We start from the raw sequence: 16,416 nt of genomic DNA, 5'->3' as shown, positions 1-16,416 counted from the left end.
GACACACACCCCTCAGACAGCCCAACACTCACGCAAGCCCCTGTGTCAAGTGTATCTTCCTATGGAAAAGTGGAAAACAAGAAAACAAAAGCCTCTTGGTAGTGACGGTGCCACCACGTACATCCTAACCATACTCTGTGATTGCTAGGGCGGGGTGTCTCCAGGACCAGGACCCACTTCAAATGAGGCAGGTGGGTCGCACAGGGCTCATGGTTGAACCCTGGCCTGGCATGTCCCTGTTTCTGAGTACTCAGGACCACCAAGCAAAGGAATGCAATACAGTAGCTGAGCCTTGTGGCCCAGGCCTATAATCCCAACTATTTGGAAAACTGAGGCAGTGGGGTACTAGTGAGTTCATGACTAGATTGGGCAATTTAGGAAGCCCCTGTCTCAGAGTCACAAGAGGGCTGGAGGGGTAGAGCTCAACGGAAGAAAGTTTGCCAAACACTGTGAGGCAGTGTATGCGCCCAGCAGGACGGCTACACAGCAGAAGAGAGATAGAACACGCACAGAAGAGCGAAATCACAGCCCTTCTTGAGAGCTGCAGAGGAGCTGGCCACAGATCAGAGGAAAAGCCCTTGTCAGCACCCAGGGGACATGCGTGAAGCTGGAGACCACTGGGCAGGGCATGGGAGGCACAGACAGCAGACAGTGAACCAAAGCAAAGATGCGGGCCGAGTTAAAGATGTGAGCTCTGGAGAGGTGGCTCCGTGGTTAAGAGCACTTGTCGCCCTTTCAAAGGATCCAGGTTGGATTCCCAGCACCTACATGGCCACTTAGAGCCATCTATAACTCCAGTTCCAGAAGACTCTATGTCTTCTTCTGGCTTCTGAAGACACCAGGCATACACATGGGGTACAGGAATATATTCGGACAAATATATTTCTTTGTGTGTGTGTGTGTGTGTGTGTGTGTGGTTTTTCGAGACAGGGTTTCTCTGTGTAGCCCTGACTGTCCTAGAACTCACTCTGTAGACCAGGCTGGCCTTGAACTCAGAAATCCACCTGCCTCTGCCTCCCAAGTGTTGGGATTAAAGGCATGCGCCACCACCGCCCGGCTACAAATATATTTCATATACATGAAATTAAATTTAAAACATCTTAAGGATGTGCAGTGGGAACCCATTGGGAGTTTCATGCAGACAAATGAACTGGGACTTAGAAGCTTTGCTGCTGTCTGCTGCCACTGAGCAGGGGACATGTGAAGGGAGAACCAGCAGGCTGACAAGCAGGCTGTGACTTCTAATCCCTTGTGAGAAGGGCGAGTGTCCTGCCATGGGTGGGGACAGCGGCATGGAAAATAAACATGCAAGGTGAAAGTACAGACAAAGCACCCGTACACATAAAACCAATCTGTCAATGTGTTAATGAAAGTACTGGGCTAAGATTCCTTTCAGGGGGCTGGAGAGATGGCTCAGCGGTTAAGAGCACTGACTGCTCTTCCAGAGGTCCTGAGTTCAAATCCCAGCAAACACATGGTAGCTCACAACCATCTGTAATATAGTCTGATGCACTCTTCCAGTGTGTCTGAAGTCAGCTACAGTGTAGTCACATACATGAAATAAATAAAAAGAAGAAGAAAGATTTCTTTCAGGTTATAGGGTAAGATATGCATGAGACAGAGGCATACTTCATGTTTAGACTTGAGTTCCTTCACTAATATAGTTCTTTATATAAATGTACATTTTTTTCTTTCTTTTACATTTTTCAAGACAGGGTTTCTCTGTGTAGCTCTGGCTGCCCTTGGAACGAGCTTTATAGACCAAGCTGACCTTGAACTCAGGGATCTACCTGCTTCTGTCTCCAGAGTGCTGGGATCCAGGCTTGCAAATACACACATTCTAAGGTTTGTGGTGCCAAGCAGTTCGGATGAAAGATCCCCAGCCTGCACCTGCACCACGGCCACATTCCTCGTGACGTCCCTGGGGGTTAGAGGGGTGGGTGGCTGGACTCTCTGCCTCTCAGGGTTCTGAGTCAAATTAAAACACACGGTAGCAGTTCTGTTACATAGAGAAACCTTGTCTCAACAAAACAAAACAAAATACATGTCCTGCCAGGCTTGGTGACACACACCTTTAATCCCAGCCTTTGGGAGGCAGAGGTGGTGGATTTCTGAGTTCAAGGCTGGCCTGAGTTCCAGCCAGCCAAGGCTATACAGAATGAGACCCTGTCTCAAACAAACAAAAATATCAAAAAAAAAAAAAAAAGGAATCACGGAATCACATAGTCTGTGTGTGTAGATGAGCAGGACCCATTCACCCAGCTCCGCAGTCTCACCCACCACTCATAAAAGGGGAGCAGGAAGTGGTAGGCGCAGGCTGCCCCGTCTCCAACTTGACTTGTGTTACAGTCTGAACATGGCGTACCTCATGGCGTGAGCATGTGAAGCCATTCAATGAGGGATCCAGGGGACCAGCATCTGGAGAGCAGGTTACACCATGTTCAGAACATGGCCCGCCTCACAGACTCTTCTGTTTGTTTACCTCATCCCCAGCTGCTGGTTCAGTTTGGGCAAATGCGGGCTAAGCCAGGCATGGTAGCACACACCTTTAATCCTAGCAATCTGGAGGCAGAGGCAGCTGGATTTGAGTTTGGGGCTAGCCTGGTTTACAGAGTGAGTTTCCCGACAACCAGGGCAGCAGTTCTGAAACTCTGTCTCAAAAAAACAAAATAAAACAAAACAAAACAAAACAAACAAACAAACAAAAACAATTAACCTGTAATCCCAGCACTTGGGAGGCAGAGGCAGGCGGATTTCTGAGTTTGAGGCCAGCCTGGTCTACAGAATGAGTTCCAGGACAGCCAGGGCTACACAGAGAAACCCTGTCTCAAAAAAAACAAACAAAAAACAAACAAAAAAAAATTAAGGGCTGGATGACAGAAGAGAACTATAGGTGGGCTTCTGGCCAGAAGCCCAGACTTAGTTCCGGTCTAGCCTCTACCTCCTGACCCTCCAAGATGAGAGAAGTCACTGCCACACATCCTTACTGCCAAGAACAGCACTGTGCCTTCCCAGCTCCCAGCAGGATGGGACAGTCCCCAGAGCTGTCCCTCTGGGAGCCTGAAAGAGCTAGTAACATTTCTTGACTGGAACTCAAGTGGGGAAATACCTGTCTGCTCTTAAACATTGCAGTAAGGTTAAGGTAAGCCTGGTCCCCAACATCCAAGACACACAAATGAAGAGAAAGCGTCAAACTTAGGTAAACTAAAAGGACTTCCTGAGACTGAACGTTGGGCTATATAATTTCTGAAGAGCAAGAACTAGGATCTCATGGGTTAATACTAAATGGACCCACACATGGCCAGCTCTGCCAGTCACACCACTCAGCAAAACCCTAGTTCAAATATCTGACTTTTCCCTGCAGAGGTGAGCACGTGAAGCCATTCAATGAGGGATCCAGGGGACCAGCATCTGGAGGGCAGGTTAAACATGGTTGAAACTTGAGACACTTTCAAACATTCTACTGCCTTCAACACACTGCAGAAAACCCCAGCCCAGTTCCTGGTCCCCCTTACCAAGTGGAGCGGCCCAGGCGGTGGACTGGGTATTAATGAGAGTCGTGCGGCGAAATCCTTTATGTGATTGTCAACTTCAAAATCTTTACAGAGCTTCAGATGTGTCAATAAACTGAAATTAATAAAAACAAACAATAATCACAAGTCACAAGTACAACCACACTCCGACTGAAGAGCGGAGGGATCCCATCATCACACAGGGATTTGTGGGGGGGGGGGGGAAATGGCTTGAATGTGTGTGTATAACAGAATGCATGTGACGATTCTGTGAGAAACATGACATTCTGAAGCGCCTGAGGAAGGTTCCAAAGTGCATCCATACTTCTATAGTAAAACTTGAAAATGTCCGGGGTGGCCAGGTATGCCTGATCCCAGCACTCAGGCTGAGGTAGAAGGATCCAGCCTAAACTACACAGAGAAGTCATGTCAAAAACAAAACAAACAAAAACAAAAAACCACAAAACCACTGCATCAATCAAGAAATAACAAATAAAACAGGTAAGTGTTAGCCTTGGGGCAGAGGCCTACCCTAGGGGAGTTAACTTAAGGGCAGAAGATCTTGGAAGTAGTCACAGGGGATATAAGAAAAGAACCAACAGAGAAACTCCATTGCACTTCAATAAACTTGACCTTCATTACCGCATGTGATAGTGCAGTTGGTACCCCAGGGGAGTGGCTGAGTGACAATTTGGCCCTAAGGAGGGAGCTCTGACCAGGAGAGAAAGTCACCCTGCCTGCAGAACTATAAAGAGCCCAGCGGTCACGCCTGAGAGGAGACATGCTGTTCACAGGGCTAAGAGAGTACCCCATGGGCCCCAACTTGTCAGGCAGTCCCCAGGAAAGACAGCCCCCATCACAGCCACAGTCCAGCACTTCCCGTTTTACATAAATACCAAATATAAATACCAAATACAAATACCAAATGTAACTCTTCACAGGACTTATGTTAGGACATAGAAAAAGCCAGTATTTGGGGCTGGAGCGATGGCTCAGTGGTTAAGAGCACTGGCTGCTCTTGCACAGGTCTTTAGATCAATTCCCAGCAACCACATGGTGGCTCACAGCCATCTGTAATAGGATCCAATGTCGTCTTCTGGTGTGTCTGAAGACAGTGTACTCACATACATAAAATAAATAAATCTTTTTTAAAAAGCTAGTATTCCATTTTTTAATTTATTGTAAAAACATGATAGCATTAAGGTAACATTTTTTAAAATAAAAACTGCCTGTAATCCACTGTCCCCAGCACAAATGTATTTATTGTTTCTGATGTGTATCCAAAGCCTGTTTGGACATGCTATTTTGGTTAGTTGGTTGAGGCAGGGTTGCCTATAGCCCATGCTGGCCTCAAACTTGCCCGTTAGTTAAGGATGACCTGAACTTCTGACCTTCCCTGCCCCCTACCTGCCATGGTGGGCTGGGATGGCAGCTGTGAACCACCACACCCCACATGCGATACATTCTGCATTTCTGTCATTTGCTCCCCTCTAGCTGTTTCCACTCCTGAGAGTGCAGCGGTGACCCCAGAAGGAGGGAACCCAAAGCACATGACAGTAGATATTTTGATATCACATGTTTGCCCTGGTACCTAGCAGGAGGTGATTAGTTAACTGCTTAACTGGCACAGAGAACCACCCAGGAAGAATGAGAAAGCACACCTCCCTGCTGTCTTCCAAAGGTCCACCAGTTCAGCCGTGAACTTCTAACAACAAAGTGTGAAAACCATAACTTGCTCTATGGAGGAGGGCCTGGGAGGTGGCAGGGCTGTCTACTTCCAAGGAATGAAAACTATCAGTGAGGAGAAGAGGAGAAAGCAGTCCTAAGAGCCCTCCATCACTCCCTGAGCTGCCAGACCTTTCCGTAAACATACATTTCCTCATCTCAACCAAGCTTTCTGTTCTGCAAAGAGACTGTCTACTGCAGACTCAAGAATGAACTACGAATGAACTCGAGAATGTCTAAGACGCAGCTCTGTTTGAAAAGTGAACCACTAAAGTGCTGGAATTCAAACACAAATGCTGGGAACTCACGCTAAGATTCCTGCTCAGCCAGCAGGTACTTGTCTCACCGTGTGACCCAAGTGTAAAGATTAAGTGTGTCTTAAAAGACACCAAGTGCCTTTTAGCAACTCAGTGACTCTGAGGTTTGCTCTTCTGCCTTGGGACCTGATGCTGCCTGACACCTTCTGTCTACAGTCAAACCAGAAGTGCCAATTCCAGGACCGTGACTTTCTTAAATGTAGTCTAGGCTAGTCTCAAACTCCCTGCGTAGCTAAGAATTACATTTAACTTTCCTGCCTCTGTCTTTGTAGTCAGGGGACGGCCAGCACACTCTACAGGCCAAGTTTATGAAGATGCAACCCAGGGCTTTGCACACACTGGACAACAATCTCCCAGTGGAGCTACACCCTAACTCTTGAACCACGGTTTCTGAAATGCCAAAAGCACAGGACTCTAAAGCTGGCTAATGCCCAGGGAGGACCCCATCCCACTTCTCAATGACAGCCTCTGATTATAGGTATCCATTGAGCCCCAGCAGATGCCTTCCTGGCCTTTCAGAAATACCATATGGCCTCAGAAATCCCATTCATTAGCAGCAGAAGAAGCTGTCAATGCCAGACTCGATGGATTTGTGAATGTCACTAAATCATCCAGAAAACAGTTGACTCTCTTGGGTCATGAAGCCCAACGCTTCCTTCAAATACATCTCTTCTTACCTTTATTTTATTTATATTATTGTTATTGTTTTTGAGACAGGGCCCTACTCTGTAGCCCAGGCTGGCCTGAAACTCACTACATAGGGCAGATTAGCTTCAAACTCAAGGCAATCCTCCTGCCTCAGCCTCCCAAGTGCTATGATTAAAGGTAACTATGGCATGCCTAGCTAGTCTCTCTCTCCCTCTTTTTTTTTTTTTCTTGGTGGTGGTGGTGGTGGTAACAGTGGGATTTCTCTGTGTGGCCCTGGCTGTCCTGGAACTTGCTCTGTAGAACAGGCTGGCCTCAAATTCATAGAGATCCACCTGCCTCTGCCTCCCTAGTGCTGTGATTAAAGGCGTGTGCCGCCGCCGCCGCCACCACCACCACCACCACCACCACCACCACCACCTGACCCCGGATATGTTCTTTTTAAAAAATAATAATAAAGGAGTTGGAGAGATGGCTCAGTGGTTAAGAGCACTGGCTGCTCTTCCAGAGGTCCTTAGCTCAATTTCCAGCAACCACATGGTGGCTCACAGCCATCTGTAATAGGATCTGATGCCCTCTTATGGTATATCTGAAGGCATGACAGTGTACTCATATACTTAAATTAAATAAAATCAATAACAACAACAACAACAACAATAATAATAATGAAGCCCTTCGTGCTGCCTTCCTCCTGCCACGCTGATTTCATGTTATACTGACAGAAATTTGGGCTTCCCACAGTAGTCCTGGGCCCACTTGACCATGGCCTACTTGAACTAGCTCTTAATAACAACACTAGTCTCAACTTACCAGGAGAGGCAGTCCTTGAGGGAGTTATAGTACGGGAACCGGGACACCACACACACCGCAAAGGGCACAAAGCGCCTAGCCGAGCTCATGCTTGGCTCCCAGTGGCTCTTGCCATTGTAAAAACAATATTCATCCTGGACAAAAATAACAGAGACACGTCACTTCCTCTGCTGACAGTACAGGCCCAGAACCATCAGCATCTCATAGAGAAGCAGCATACAAGGAAGGGTCTCCGTCAGCTCTGGCCTCCAATCCACGTAGATGGCCCTGCAAAGGATCATGCTATGCAGCACTGGGTTTTCGGGAGCAGGGACCAGGAAGTCACCCTGGAGACCTCTAGCCTCAGATGAACAGGGACATACTACTGGAACACAAAGGCACACACAACACAGCTTTTGGTGACATTCCAATAGGACCGGCAGCAGGCAGATCCACAACCTGGAGTGTGCAGAGGACAAATCCCGAGGCAGAAAGCACCTGAGTAGTTGCTGGGGCTGGGAGATGGAGATGACATCGAGAGCTGAGAGAGCTAGAAAGGAAAATGTTCTGGAGGTCACACGCACTGCAAACACAATGTCTCAGAGTCACACGAGATATAACGGCTGAAAAAGTGACGGGTGTATTTTCATACCACAATAAACAACAAAAGGCCCACCCCAAACTCGGAGGACAGCAACAGATCCACTTACATGTAGAGGTCGATAGTACTGGGCGACCACACCATAGGTTCTATTCCCACAGACATCCGTGAGCACCAGGAAATGGATGTAATCCTCTTTGGGTTCCGAAGCCACACACACACCTCCTGTAGGGAGACCAGACAGAAAGGGAAAGCCAGTTCAGGTGACTGCTGTATGCATCAGAGACCTATGTAACCCATGAGCCAGTGTGGACCGTACACTTCCCCTACTAGCCACCTGGAGCTTTGATGCTCCGGGGCCTGATCTAGCCAGCTCCCTGTTCTCAAACTTCCCCAACCTGCAGCCTCTCCACGGTCCCCCTAGGAGACACTTGTGGTGCAGCAGCGTGCACACCAGGCTTCTGGGCACAGCAGACTAACCGGTACCTGTTCCTCTAACTCCAGCAGCCAGGAAAGGGCAGCAGGCTTGAGGAGGAACCGGAGACTGAGCCTGACCCAGCCCTTGGGCTGAGTGTGCCACACCGGCCATCGAATGTTTCTAAAGACCAGCAGAGATACAAAGCCCACACACACAAGCACACTCTTATCTGTCATTGCCGAGCTCAGAGACGGACAACAACCTGTTCCTCTTATTTTAATAAACAGGAAGCAGGGGACAGAAAGGGAGGTGCGGGCACCCTCTGGGCCTCTCTAGTTTTAACTTCCCCAGACAAAAAGATTGACTTCCAGGTGCTCAGAGTGTGTGTCTGTGGTCCCAGAATTGGGAGGTTTAAAGCAGGACGATTCAGTGTTTGGACTGCAGAACAAGATCCTGCTTCAAAACACACACACACACACACACACAGAGAGAGAGAGAGAGAGAGAGAGAGAGAGAGAGAGATTGAGATCCCATTGAGATCCCATTAACCAGCCCCAGACAAAGCCAAGGTCCTGTTGTCCCCAGTGTGGATACCTCTGGAACAGAGTACTCAGTGAGGAGCCAGCCCAAGGCCACCACAGGCTGCTACCACACACAGTGTACCTGGGAAGCACAGCTGAGGCAGGGCGAGGAGGTCCACACCTCCCGGGATGGTGACATCCTCAGAATCCGGCCCCTTCGTGTCCCCAGGGTGGTTCTTCCAGGGCTCCATCTTGGGCTTCTCTCGCTTCTTCCGGAAGGAGCGCCTCCTGCCTTTGCTGAGAGCACAGCCAGCCCCTGGGACCTGGCCATCCTCTTTTGTGGTGAAAGGAGGTACGAAAACAGACAGAACTTCGGGGACAAGGGATGAGGTGTTCTTGACTCCTCGTTTCTGGGCAATCTAAGAGAAGGGAAATAAGAGGTTACAGTGTGTGTGGCTGGGGGGATGGCTCAGAGGGTAATGTACTTGAGGTGCAAATAGGAGAACAGGAGTTCAGATCACCAGCGCCCACAGAATTCAGATCCCCAGCGCCCACATAAAAGATGTCCCAGCACTCAGGAGGCATAGACAGAGGGACCCTAGGGCAAAATGGCTAGCCAGATTAGGTGACTTGGTGAGCGGCAGGTTCAGTGGGAAACTCTGCCTCAGTAACTAAAGTGGAATCAGGGAAGAGACCTAGAATCAACCTCTAACTTACACACACATACATGGGGTGGGGGGGAGAAGGAAAGGGAGAGAGAGATTAACATAGATAAATGCAAAAAGAAATAGAAACGTTACTGTATGTTTCCACCCCTATTCGTGACACCCTTCCTAGGTGAGCTTCCTGTGGACACCTCTGCTTCCTCTCCGTGCACACACAGGCTTTGAGAAGAACCCTGCCCTTTAAGACTCAGGCCAGCAGATGATTCTTCCCAGAACTTCCCAGACCCTCCACGTGCCCCAGAGGCTGGACATTCAGAAGCAACTCATCCGGTCGGTCCGACACACCACAGTTTAGATCTGGGTTCCGATGTACAGATATGACTTCAAATGCCAGCTCTGCTGCTGGAAGCAAGCCACTCCACCTGCATTTTCTCTCCCAACTGAGTGCAGCAAACAGGTGAGCACGTGGGTCAAGGGCTCAGTCAGGGGAAGCCCCAGGAGTGCTCGTGTGTGTCCGAAACAAGAGTAGGGGGAAGGGCAGACATGGAGAAGTTCTCAACTTCGCCATATTGCACAAACACCTGTGACGGCATTATATTATTCAGGTACCCTATGATGTCTGTCGCACACATTATACCCAGTCCGTGCCAGTCTGGACAGATAAGCAGAGGAATGGACAAGGCCTTGAGAGTCAGGGTGACATCTCCATCTCCACTGGACACATGGTTCCCTGGAATCAGTAAAAGCTGGACAGATAGTCCAGATTCTTTTAAACCCAGATTGGAATGCGGTGGTATAGCTGGGTGGTAGAGGGCTTGCTTAAGGCCTGGAGTTCCATCCCATTACTACAAAACAAAGGAAAGCTGACGGGAGAGCGTGTCAGGCACTGGGCAAACACTGGTGCCTTGGGAAAGGGGAGAGGGAGGGCTGCAGACAGGGAGGATTGCACTGTCCCTAAAGAAATGGGATCATGACCACAAGTCAATACTTAGTAAAAGCCAGGAGATCACCTGGGCATGGTGACACAGATCTCATGGAGGTGACGGGAAGGAGGGTCAGAGTTCAAGGTCATTCTCGGTTACATAGTGGCTTTAGGTCAGCTGAACTAGGAGTCTCATTGAAACATGGGATGGGAGGAAGGCTCAGCAGGGAAAGGCATTAGCTCCAAGTCCGAGGACCTGAGTCCCAGCACCAGAACCCATGCAGTGGAAGGAGACAACCAGATCCCACTTTCCTCTGAGTTCCACACACACGGCATGGCACTAAAATGTCCCCACACACGGCGCACACACAAAATACATATTTAAATAAAAATCAGAGGAAAGAAGGAGAGCTCCCGCCTTACACAAGAACATTGCTCCCTGAACAACTTCTGTCAACAAAGAGACAGAACTCTCTGCAGTCACGTGTGTCGGTTCATTTACTACTGATCGCTTCACCTATCAAAGAAAAACAAACCTGTGGGACTGGAGACCAAAGAAACAGACTGCCTGTGACCCTGCAGAGCCGTGGACCGTGAGAGGTCAGCCTGGTAAGGTCAGCACCTCCCCAAGTGGCCGTGCCCAGTGGCAGAACAGACACAGGCCCACAACCCAGCATGGCTCCAGCCACAGAAGCAGAGTCTGCTGCTGAGCCCAGGGTCTTATGTTAACTGAAGACAGGATCCACCATCCACCTCTGCTCCCCTTAGAGCCACAGTGACAGAGGGAAGTGTCCCCACACCAGGAATCATCATCAGTCACAGGATCAACCAAGTTTGCCCCTTTGGGAGACTGTGTTCCGGGACACACCCACCCCCATTCCACTCTCCTCCTCACTCCAGTCTGGCCTACTGCAGGGCCCTCTCCCCAGATGGGTGTCCTTGGACTCAGACTCCAGGCTCCTATGAAGCTAAACCTGCAACAAATTCGGACAGCTCTCGGTTCCTGCTCCAGCTCAGGTATCCCAGCTGCCTCCCTGCATACTCACTTAGGATCAGGGATCCCTTCAAGTTCCAGGCTACATACACCGCTGGCTTCCAAAAATCCCTAACTTCCACACACAGTTTTTCTTTTCTTTCAGCTGCTCAAAAAAGGCTTTGCTGGGGGCGGGGGGGGGGGGGGTTAAAGAAATAACGCACAGCAGAAAAGCAGAGGAGGGACTCGGGAAAAGCTAAACCAACCCCCCCCCTACATTTCTTCAGTGAGGATGAAACAGGTTGGGGTGTCGGATGTAGAACTCCAGCCCTGCAGACACTGCACCCTCCCCTCGCCATGGGCAAACTCCACCTTGCCACCGGCCTGAGCAAGGCTCACGGCCATCATGACATTACAACTGCAAACAAGCACCACGCAGCCTGTGTCCCACAGTGGGCTCCTGAGAACCAGAAGCAAACTTGTCGTGGTTCTGCCTGAGTAGTGAAGACATATCCGCACCTGGTACAAGGCTGCCACCAGCATCTACAGCTAAATTGTTTGGGGTTTTTTTTTTGTTTTGTTTTTTGTCTTTTTTTCCGAGACAGGGTTTCTCTGTATATCCCTGGCTGTCCTGGAACTCACTCTGTAGACCACGCTGGCCTCAAACTCAGAAATCCGCCTGCCTCTGCCTCCCAAATGCTGGGATTAAAGGCATGCAGCACTACCAACAAATAATTCTTTAAAAAAACAAAAAACAAACAAACAAACAAAAAGTGACAGCCACAGCAGCCTAAGTCACTGGGTCACAGATTTATTTCTAAGTCTTCTTACAAAGCAGCATTGCTTCTCCCAGGAGGATTGGCTGTCTCTAGAGAAGTAAAAAATTTACAGATGTTTTTAATGTTCTAGAACTGCGCTATCCAATATAGTCACAGCAAGAGGCCGCTGAAATCTAAAGGAATTAAAATTGTGCTGGACGGATGGCTCCAACACTTAAGCGCACTAGCTACTCTACCAGAGGACCTAGGTTCAAATCCCATGACCGTATGATAACTCTTAACCAACTATTAGTCCCAGGCCAATATTCTCTTCTGTCCTCTACAGGCCCTACATGCATATGATGCACATACATATATACACACATAGTACATACACATAAAATAAAAATAAATAAATGGTTTTTTGTTTGTTTTTTATTTTTTGAGCAAGTTTTCTCTGTGTAGCCTTGACTGGCCTTGAATTCAGAGTTTCACTTGCCTCTGCCTCCCAAGTACTGGGATTAAAGGTGTGTACCACACCACCCAGAAAAAAAAAGTTGTTGTTTTGTTTTGTTTTTTTAAATAAATTAGGGGCCTGGAGAGAGAGTACCGAATGCTCTTCCAAAGGTCATGAGTTCAAACCCCAGCACCCACATGGTGGCTCACAACCATCTGTAAAAAGATCTGATGCCCTCTTCATATAATAAATAAATCTTAAAATAAAATAAATCAATTAATTAAATGTAAAACCCAGTGTCCCTCAACACAGGCGCCATACTTCCAGGGTCCAGTGGCCATGTTTGGCTAGTGAGTACAGTAATGGACGGTACCATGGAGGACACTGTCACGGTCCAGGACGTTCTGTTGGTATTGCTGCCCACAAAATAGAAGGCCACTTCACTGGTATGGCTCAGAAGGCACTATGAGCAGGTCATCCATTCCTGGATGAGTTTACAGTGGATCCCCTCACATCTCAGCAACCAAAAAAGGGATCTGCCCTCAGCCAAGGGGTTGGGGAAACCAAAACTAGCCACACTGAATCACAGGGGCACTGGTCAACTCTAAAATACCTGTCAGGATTTCCAGCAAATGGCTAGTCCTCCCCACCCCACCCCCACCTAATACAACAGAGTTAGGGCACCTTCTAAGAAATAAACAGGGCTCTATGTCTCTAGACCTTCAACTGGATTATTTCTCATACTTCCAGCCTTCTGTTTTTATGTGCCACCAAATAGGAATATTCAGACCACAGATAAATGGTAACTGTTTCTTGAGGCAGGGTCTCATGTAGCCCAGGCTGGCTTCTGAGATCACTATGTAGCCAAGGCCCCTTCCCCCCTTCCCCCTCCCCCCTCCCCCCCACTCCCCCACCCCCCATATACCCCCACCCTTCACCCCCACTCCTTTCTTATCTTCCCGATTCTACTTTGCAAGTAGAATCTACTTTACTTTACAGGTTTGTGCCACAAAGGTTTGTTTGTTTGTTTTGCTTTGTTTTTGAAGACAGGGTCTCACTCTGTAGCCCAGGCTGATCCACCTAGAACTCACTCTATAACCTAGATTGCATTCAAACTCACAGCAGTCCTCCTGCCTCAGTCTCCCAAGGGTTGGAACTACAGGAGCAAATCACCACACTCAGTAAAATGCCTTTTTAAAAAAAGTAAAATTAAAAATTATTTTAAAACCTTGGACATTCAAAAGAGAATTACTACAAGAAAATAAACCAAATAAAATCTATGTCTGTCTAATATAACAGCGGTGTTGACATAAAATGAAATTATCCTAAAGTTTAGTTCATCTCTAACTCTCCTTTTCCCCCTAATCCTGGGCTGTTTTTTTCCTCTCCTCTCTTTGAAATTCCTAGCAGAGGCAAGAGGCAAACTAACATGACACTTCCCCCCCTCACCTGGGAGGTGCCACCGACTGCCTAATTCAGGAAAGTACCACTCTGAATACCCCAGTTGACTCAGTCAGTTCTCAAAGGCATGCCCCACACTCAACAGACAAGAAACACAGTGCACGACCCAGGGACGGATGCCCAGAGAGACCACAGTGAAACCAGGTCATTTCCTACTCTAATAAAAAGAAGACAGTGCTGTTTGGTAAGTTAGGGGCACAAAGACAATGGAGGACACACTGGCATTTAGAAGGGATGTCAAAGGAGTGAAAACTATGGGAGGGACACTCCAGATCATTTTCATAGGGACAAGGGCCATTTACTGGTCATGTTGGCCTAGGGAAGCGACTATCTGGGCTTTCACACTCATTTGGTTATTTTTACTAACGTTGAACTTTGCTTGGTGACAACCATTTTGTCTCCACTGTTCATCATCCCTGGACAACACACATCAACGCCCATGCTCATCCATCGATATGTACACCTCTATGCTTTTCCACATTGTCATGACACTCAGATGATCTCTCCAGACACTTAATGGGATACTAAGGGAAATCTCTGAAAAAATGACAGTTCACGATCATGTTGACTTCAAAAGAAAAAGAGAGGCACCAATGGGTTGGGAGAAAACAACTTGGGTTCTAGAACTCTGAGAGAGAGAGAGAGAGAGAGAGAGAGAGAGAGAGAGAGAGAGAGAGAGAGAGAGAGAGAGAACACAGAAATAAGGAGAAGGAGAAGATGTTCAGAAGCCGCTCTTTCCAGAGCCAGGGAGATGAACCTATCTTTGGCTGCTGGACACAGAGAGAAGGAAGGAGGGACTAAAGAACAAGTGAAGAAAATAGCTATGCAGCAAGCCCAACTAAAAGTGGAATATTCAAAGCTGGTGGTTGACTCTAACACCCGAAACCTCACTATTCGGTGCGGAATACAGAACCCATTACTTAGTAGGCAGTGAAGCTCTGTGCAGTGAAGGGAACCATTTAGTCGCTACTTGGAGAGGAGCTTGTGTAGTTGACCGTGAACTCTGCAGGTCCCCGCCGGGCCAGCACCTCACCCCAGATGGCGGCATCCTGAGTGCAGAGGAACGCTTCAACGCACAGAAGCTCGTCTGCACCAGCACAAGCCCCAGGGCCAAGTCCAGCCTGTCCCGGAGGCAGGGAAGGCCAGCCTCCAGTCTCCCTATGAGCTGTGCTCATCCCTCACAGCTGGGACCTGACCCTGGGGCTTTGGCGCCACAGGGGTGCGTAGCCTCTGAAGGCAGCCCTACTCAAACCTGGCGGGCACCTCTCTGTCCCCTACCCCAACTCGGTTCCCCCCCTTACCTGCTCCAGGCCGCGGAGGTTGTCTTGAGAGGCGCCCAGTAGGGCGCACAACTCCAGCAGCCCCGAGGGCAACGACAGGTGTCGCGCCGCGGGCTCCGCCATGACCTTCCCGCTACCGGCTGGGCACACTGCGCTCCAAGCCCTCGATTGTCCGGCCGCGACGACTCGACTCAGAGGGCGCCGGCGCCCGCAACCCAGAACCCAACCGAGCGCCTGAGCCCAAGCCTCCGCGCCTCCCTTGGGCTGGTGGCCAGCCAGCCGCGTCCGCGGAGAGGGCGGGGCCTAGGGGACGGGGCTTGTCCACAAATAGGAGGGGCGTGGTCTGGGGGGGGGTCTGGTGTGGGCGTGACCTAAGAGGCGGGGCCTATATAGCGTGAACGAACCTGGTCTGTGATTTGGCAGGGGCAGGACTTCTATGGAGGCGTGTCTGACCGGACCCGCCTGAGGCGGGTTGGGGGGTTGCGCCAGATGGACTCTGCTTCCACACAAGCGCAGTCATTTCCTAAGCCCCTCTGCGGGTTTGGCCCCTCCTCCTGTCCCCCGGAATACAGGAAGGAATGGGCGGCATCCCCAGGTGCCCAGCCACGTCATCCAGCCCCGGAGGCTCTTCTCCGGAGGTCCACGCCCCCCTCCTCCCAGCAACAAGTAAGGGACAAAGGCCTGGCCTCCTGCCACCTCCAGGAAGCTCTCCTCTGCCAGGACGCGAAGTAGATCCTGTGGACACCTAGAAGAACCGTCGGGAAGGGAGTAAAGATCCACTCCTGATGAATAGCTTCACGGTTGATTGCAGGCCGTCGCAAGAACCTGGGTTAAATTTAGCAGGAAATGGGACAAGGTGGAAGACCAACGGACTTTTCCAGGAATTATATATTATATATTTAAAACACACACACACACTGAAGAAATGATTACTAGTAATGTCAGATATTTATCAAAACATCAGCCTAGAGTGAAGGATTAGTAACTAAACATCTCTTGGGAGCAAAACCCGGGTAGGCTGGCTGGGGTGGGGGTGGGGAGCAGGACTCAGAAGTAGCCTAACCAGCCTGTAGGCTGCCTGACCTCTGTGGCCCTCGTTCCTTGTCCACAGGAACCCAAAGGACTCGTTACTGTCATTGACATTAAGTTTTTATACCTGCTTTTCTGACTCTGCATCAACTCATCTGAGATGACCTCAGCTAGGCACAGGCCTGAGAGAATCCATCAGAGACCCCGGGCCACTCTGTAAACAATCAAAATCTACTGTGTCAACTATGTGTATGGGCAGACCTAGCATCCATCAGCCTCTGCTTCCTGTTTGTGGAAACCCTGTGGAATAGAGGCCTGGATGCAGCTGGCAGGGACGCTGTAA

At 49.3% G+C, this 16,416-nt stretch overlaps 1 protein-coding gene across 3 annotated transcripts in view; it reads right to left on the bottom strand.

The window, feature by feature from the left end:
* The window catches only part of Dennd3 (DENN domain containing 3), a 57,992-nt gene extending 42,653 nt beyond the window's left edge, over positions 1-15,339 (bottom strand). Inside the window, exons 1-5 of one of the 3 annotated variants that reach the window (XM_052161682.1) lie at positions 15,066-15,339; positions 8,671-8,947; positions 7,699-7,814; positions 7,010-7,143; positions 3,516-3,627 (exon numbers count right to left, since the gene is read on the bottom strand). In XM_052161682.1, the coding sequence (XP_052017642.1) occupies positions 3,516-3,627; positions 7,010-7,143; positions 7,699-7,814; positions 8,671-8,947; positions 15,066-15,167 (741 nt within the window). In that variant the 5' untranslated portion in view covers positions 15,168-15,339. Of the gene's footprint in view, positions 1-3,515; positions 3,628-7,009; positions 7,144-7,698; positions 7,815-8,075; positions 8,210-8,670; positions 8,948-15,065 lie in introns of those variants that run through there. The other 2 variants (XM_052161680.1, XM_052161681.1) reach the window with 2 other exon arrangements.
* Positions 15,340-16,416: the final 1,077 nt, after the last annotated feature.

Source organism: Apodemus sylvaticus, chromosome 17 (genome assembly GCF_947179515.1).
Source record: "Apodemus sylvaticus chromosome 17, mApoSyl1.1, whole genome shotgun sequence".
NCBI classification, from domain to species: Eukaryota; Metazoa; Chordata; class Mammalia; order Rodentia; family Muridae; genus Apodemus; species Apodemus sylvaticus.
This window is presented reverse-complemented; position numbering and strand designations above follow the sequence as displayed.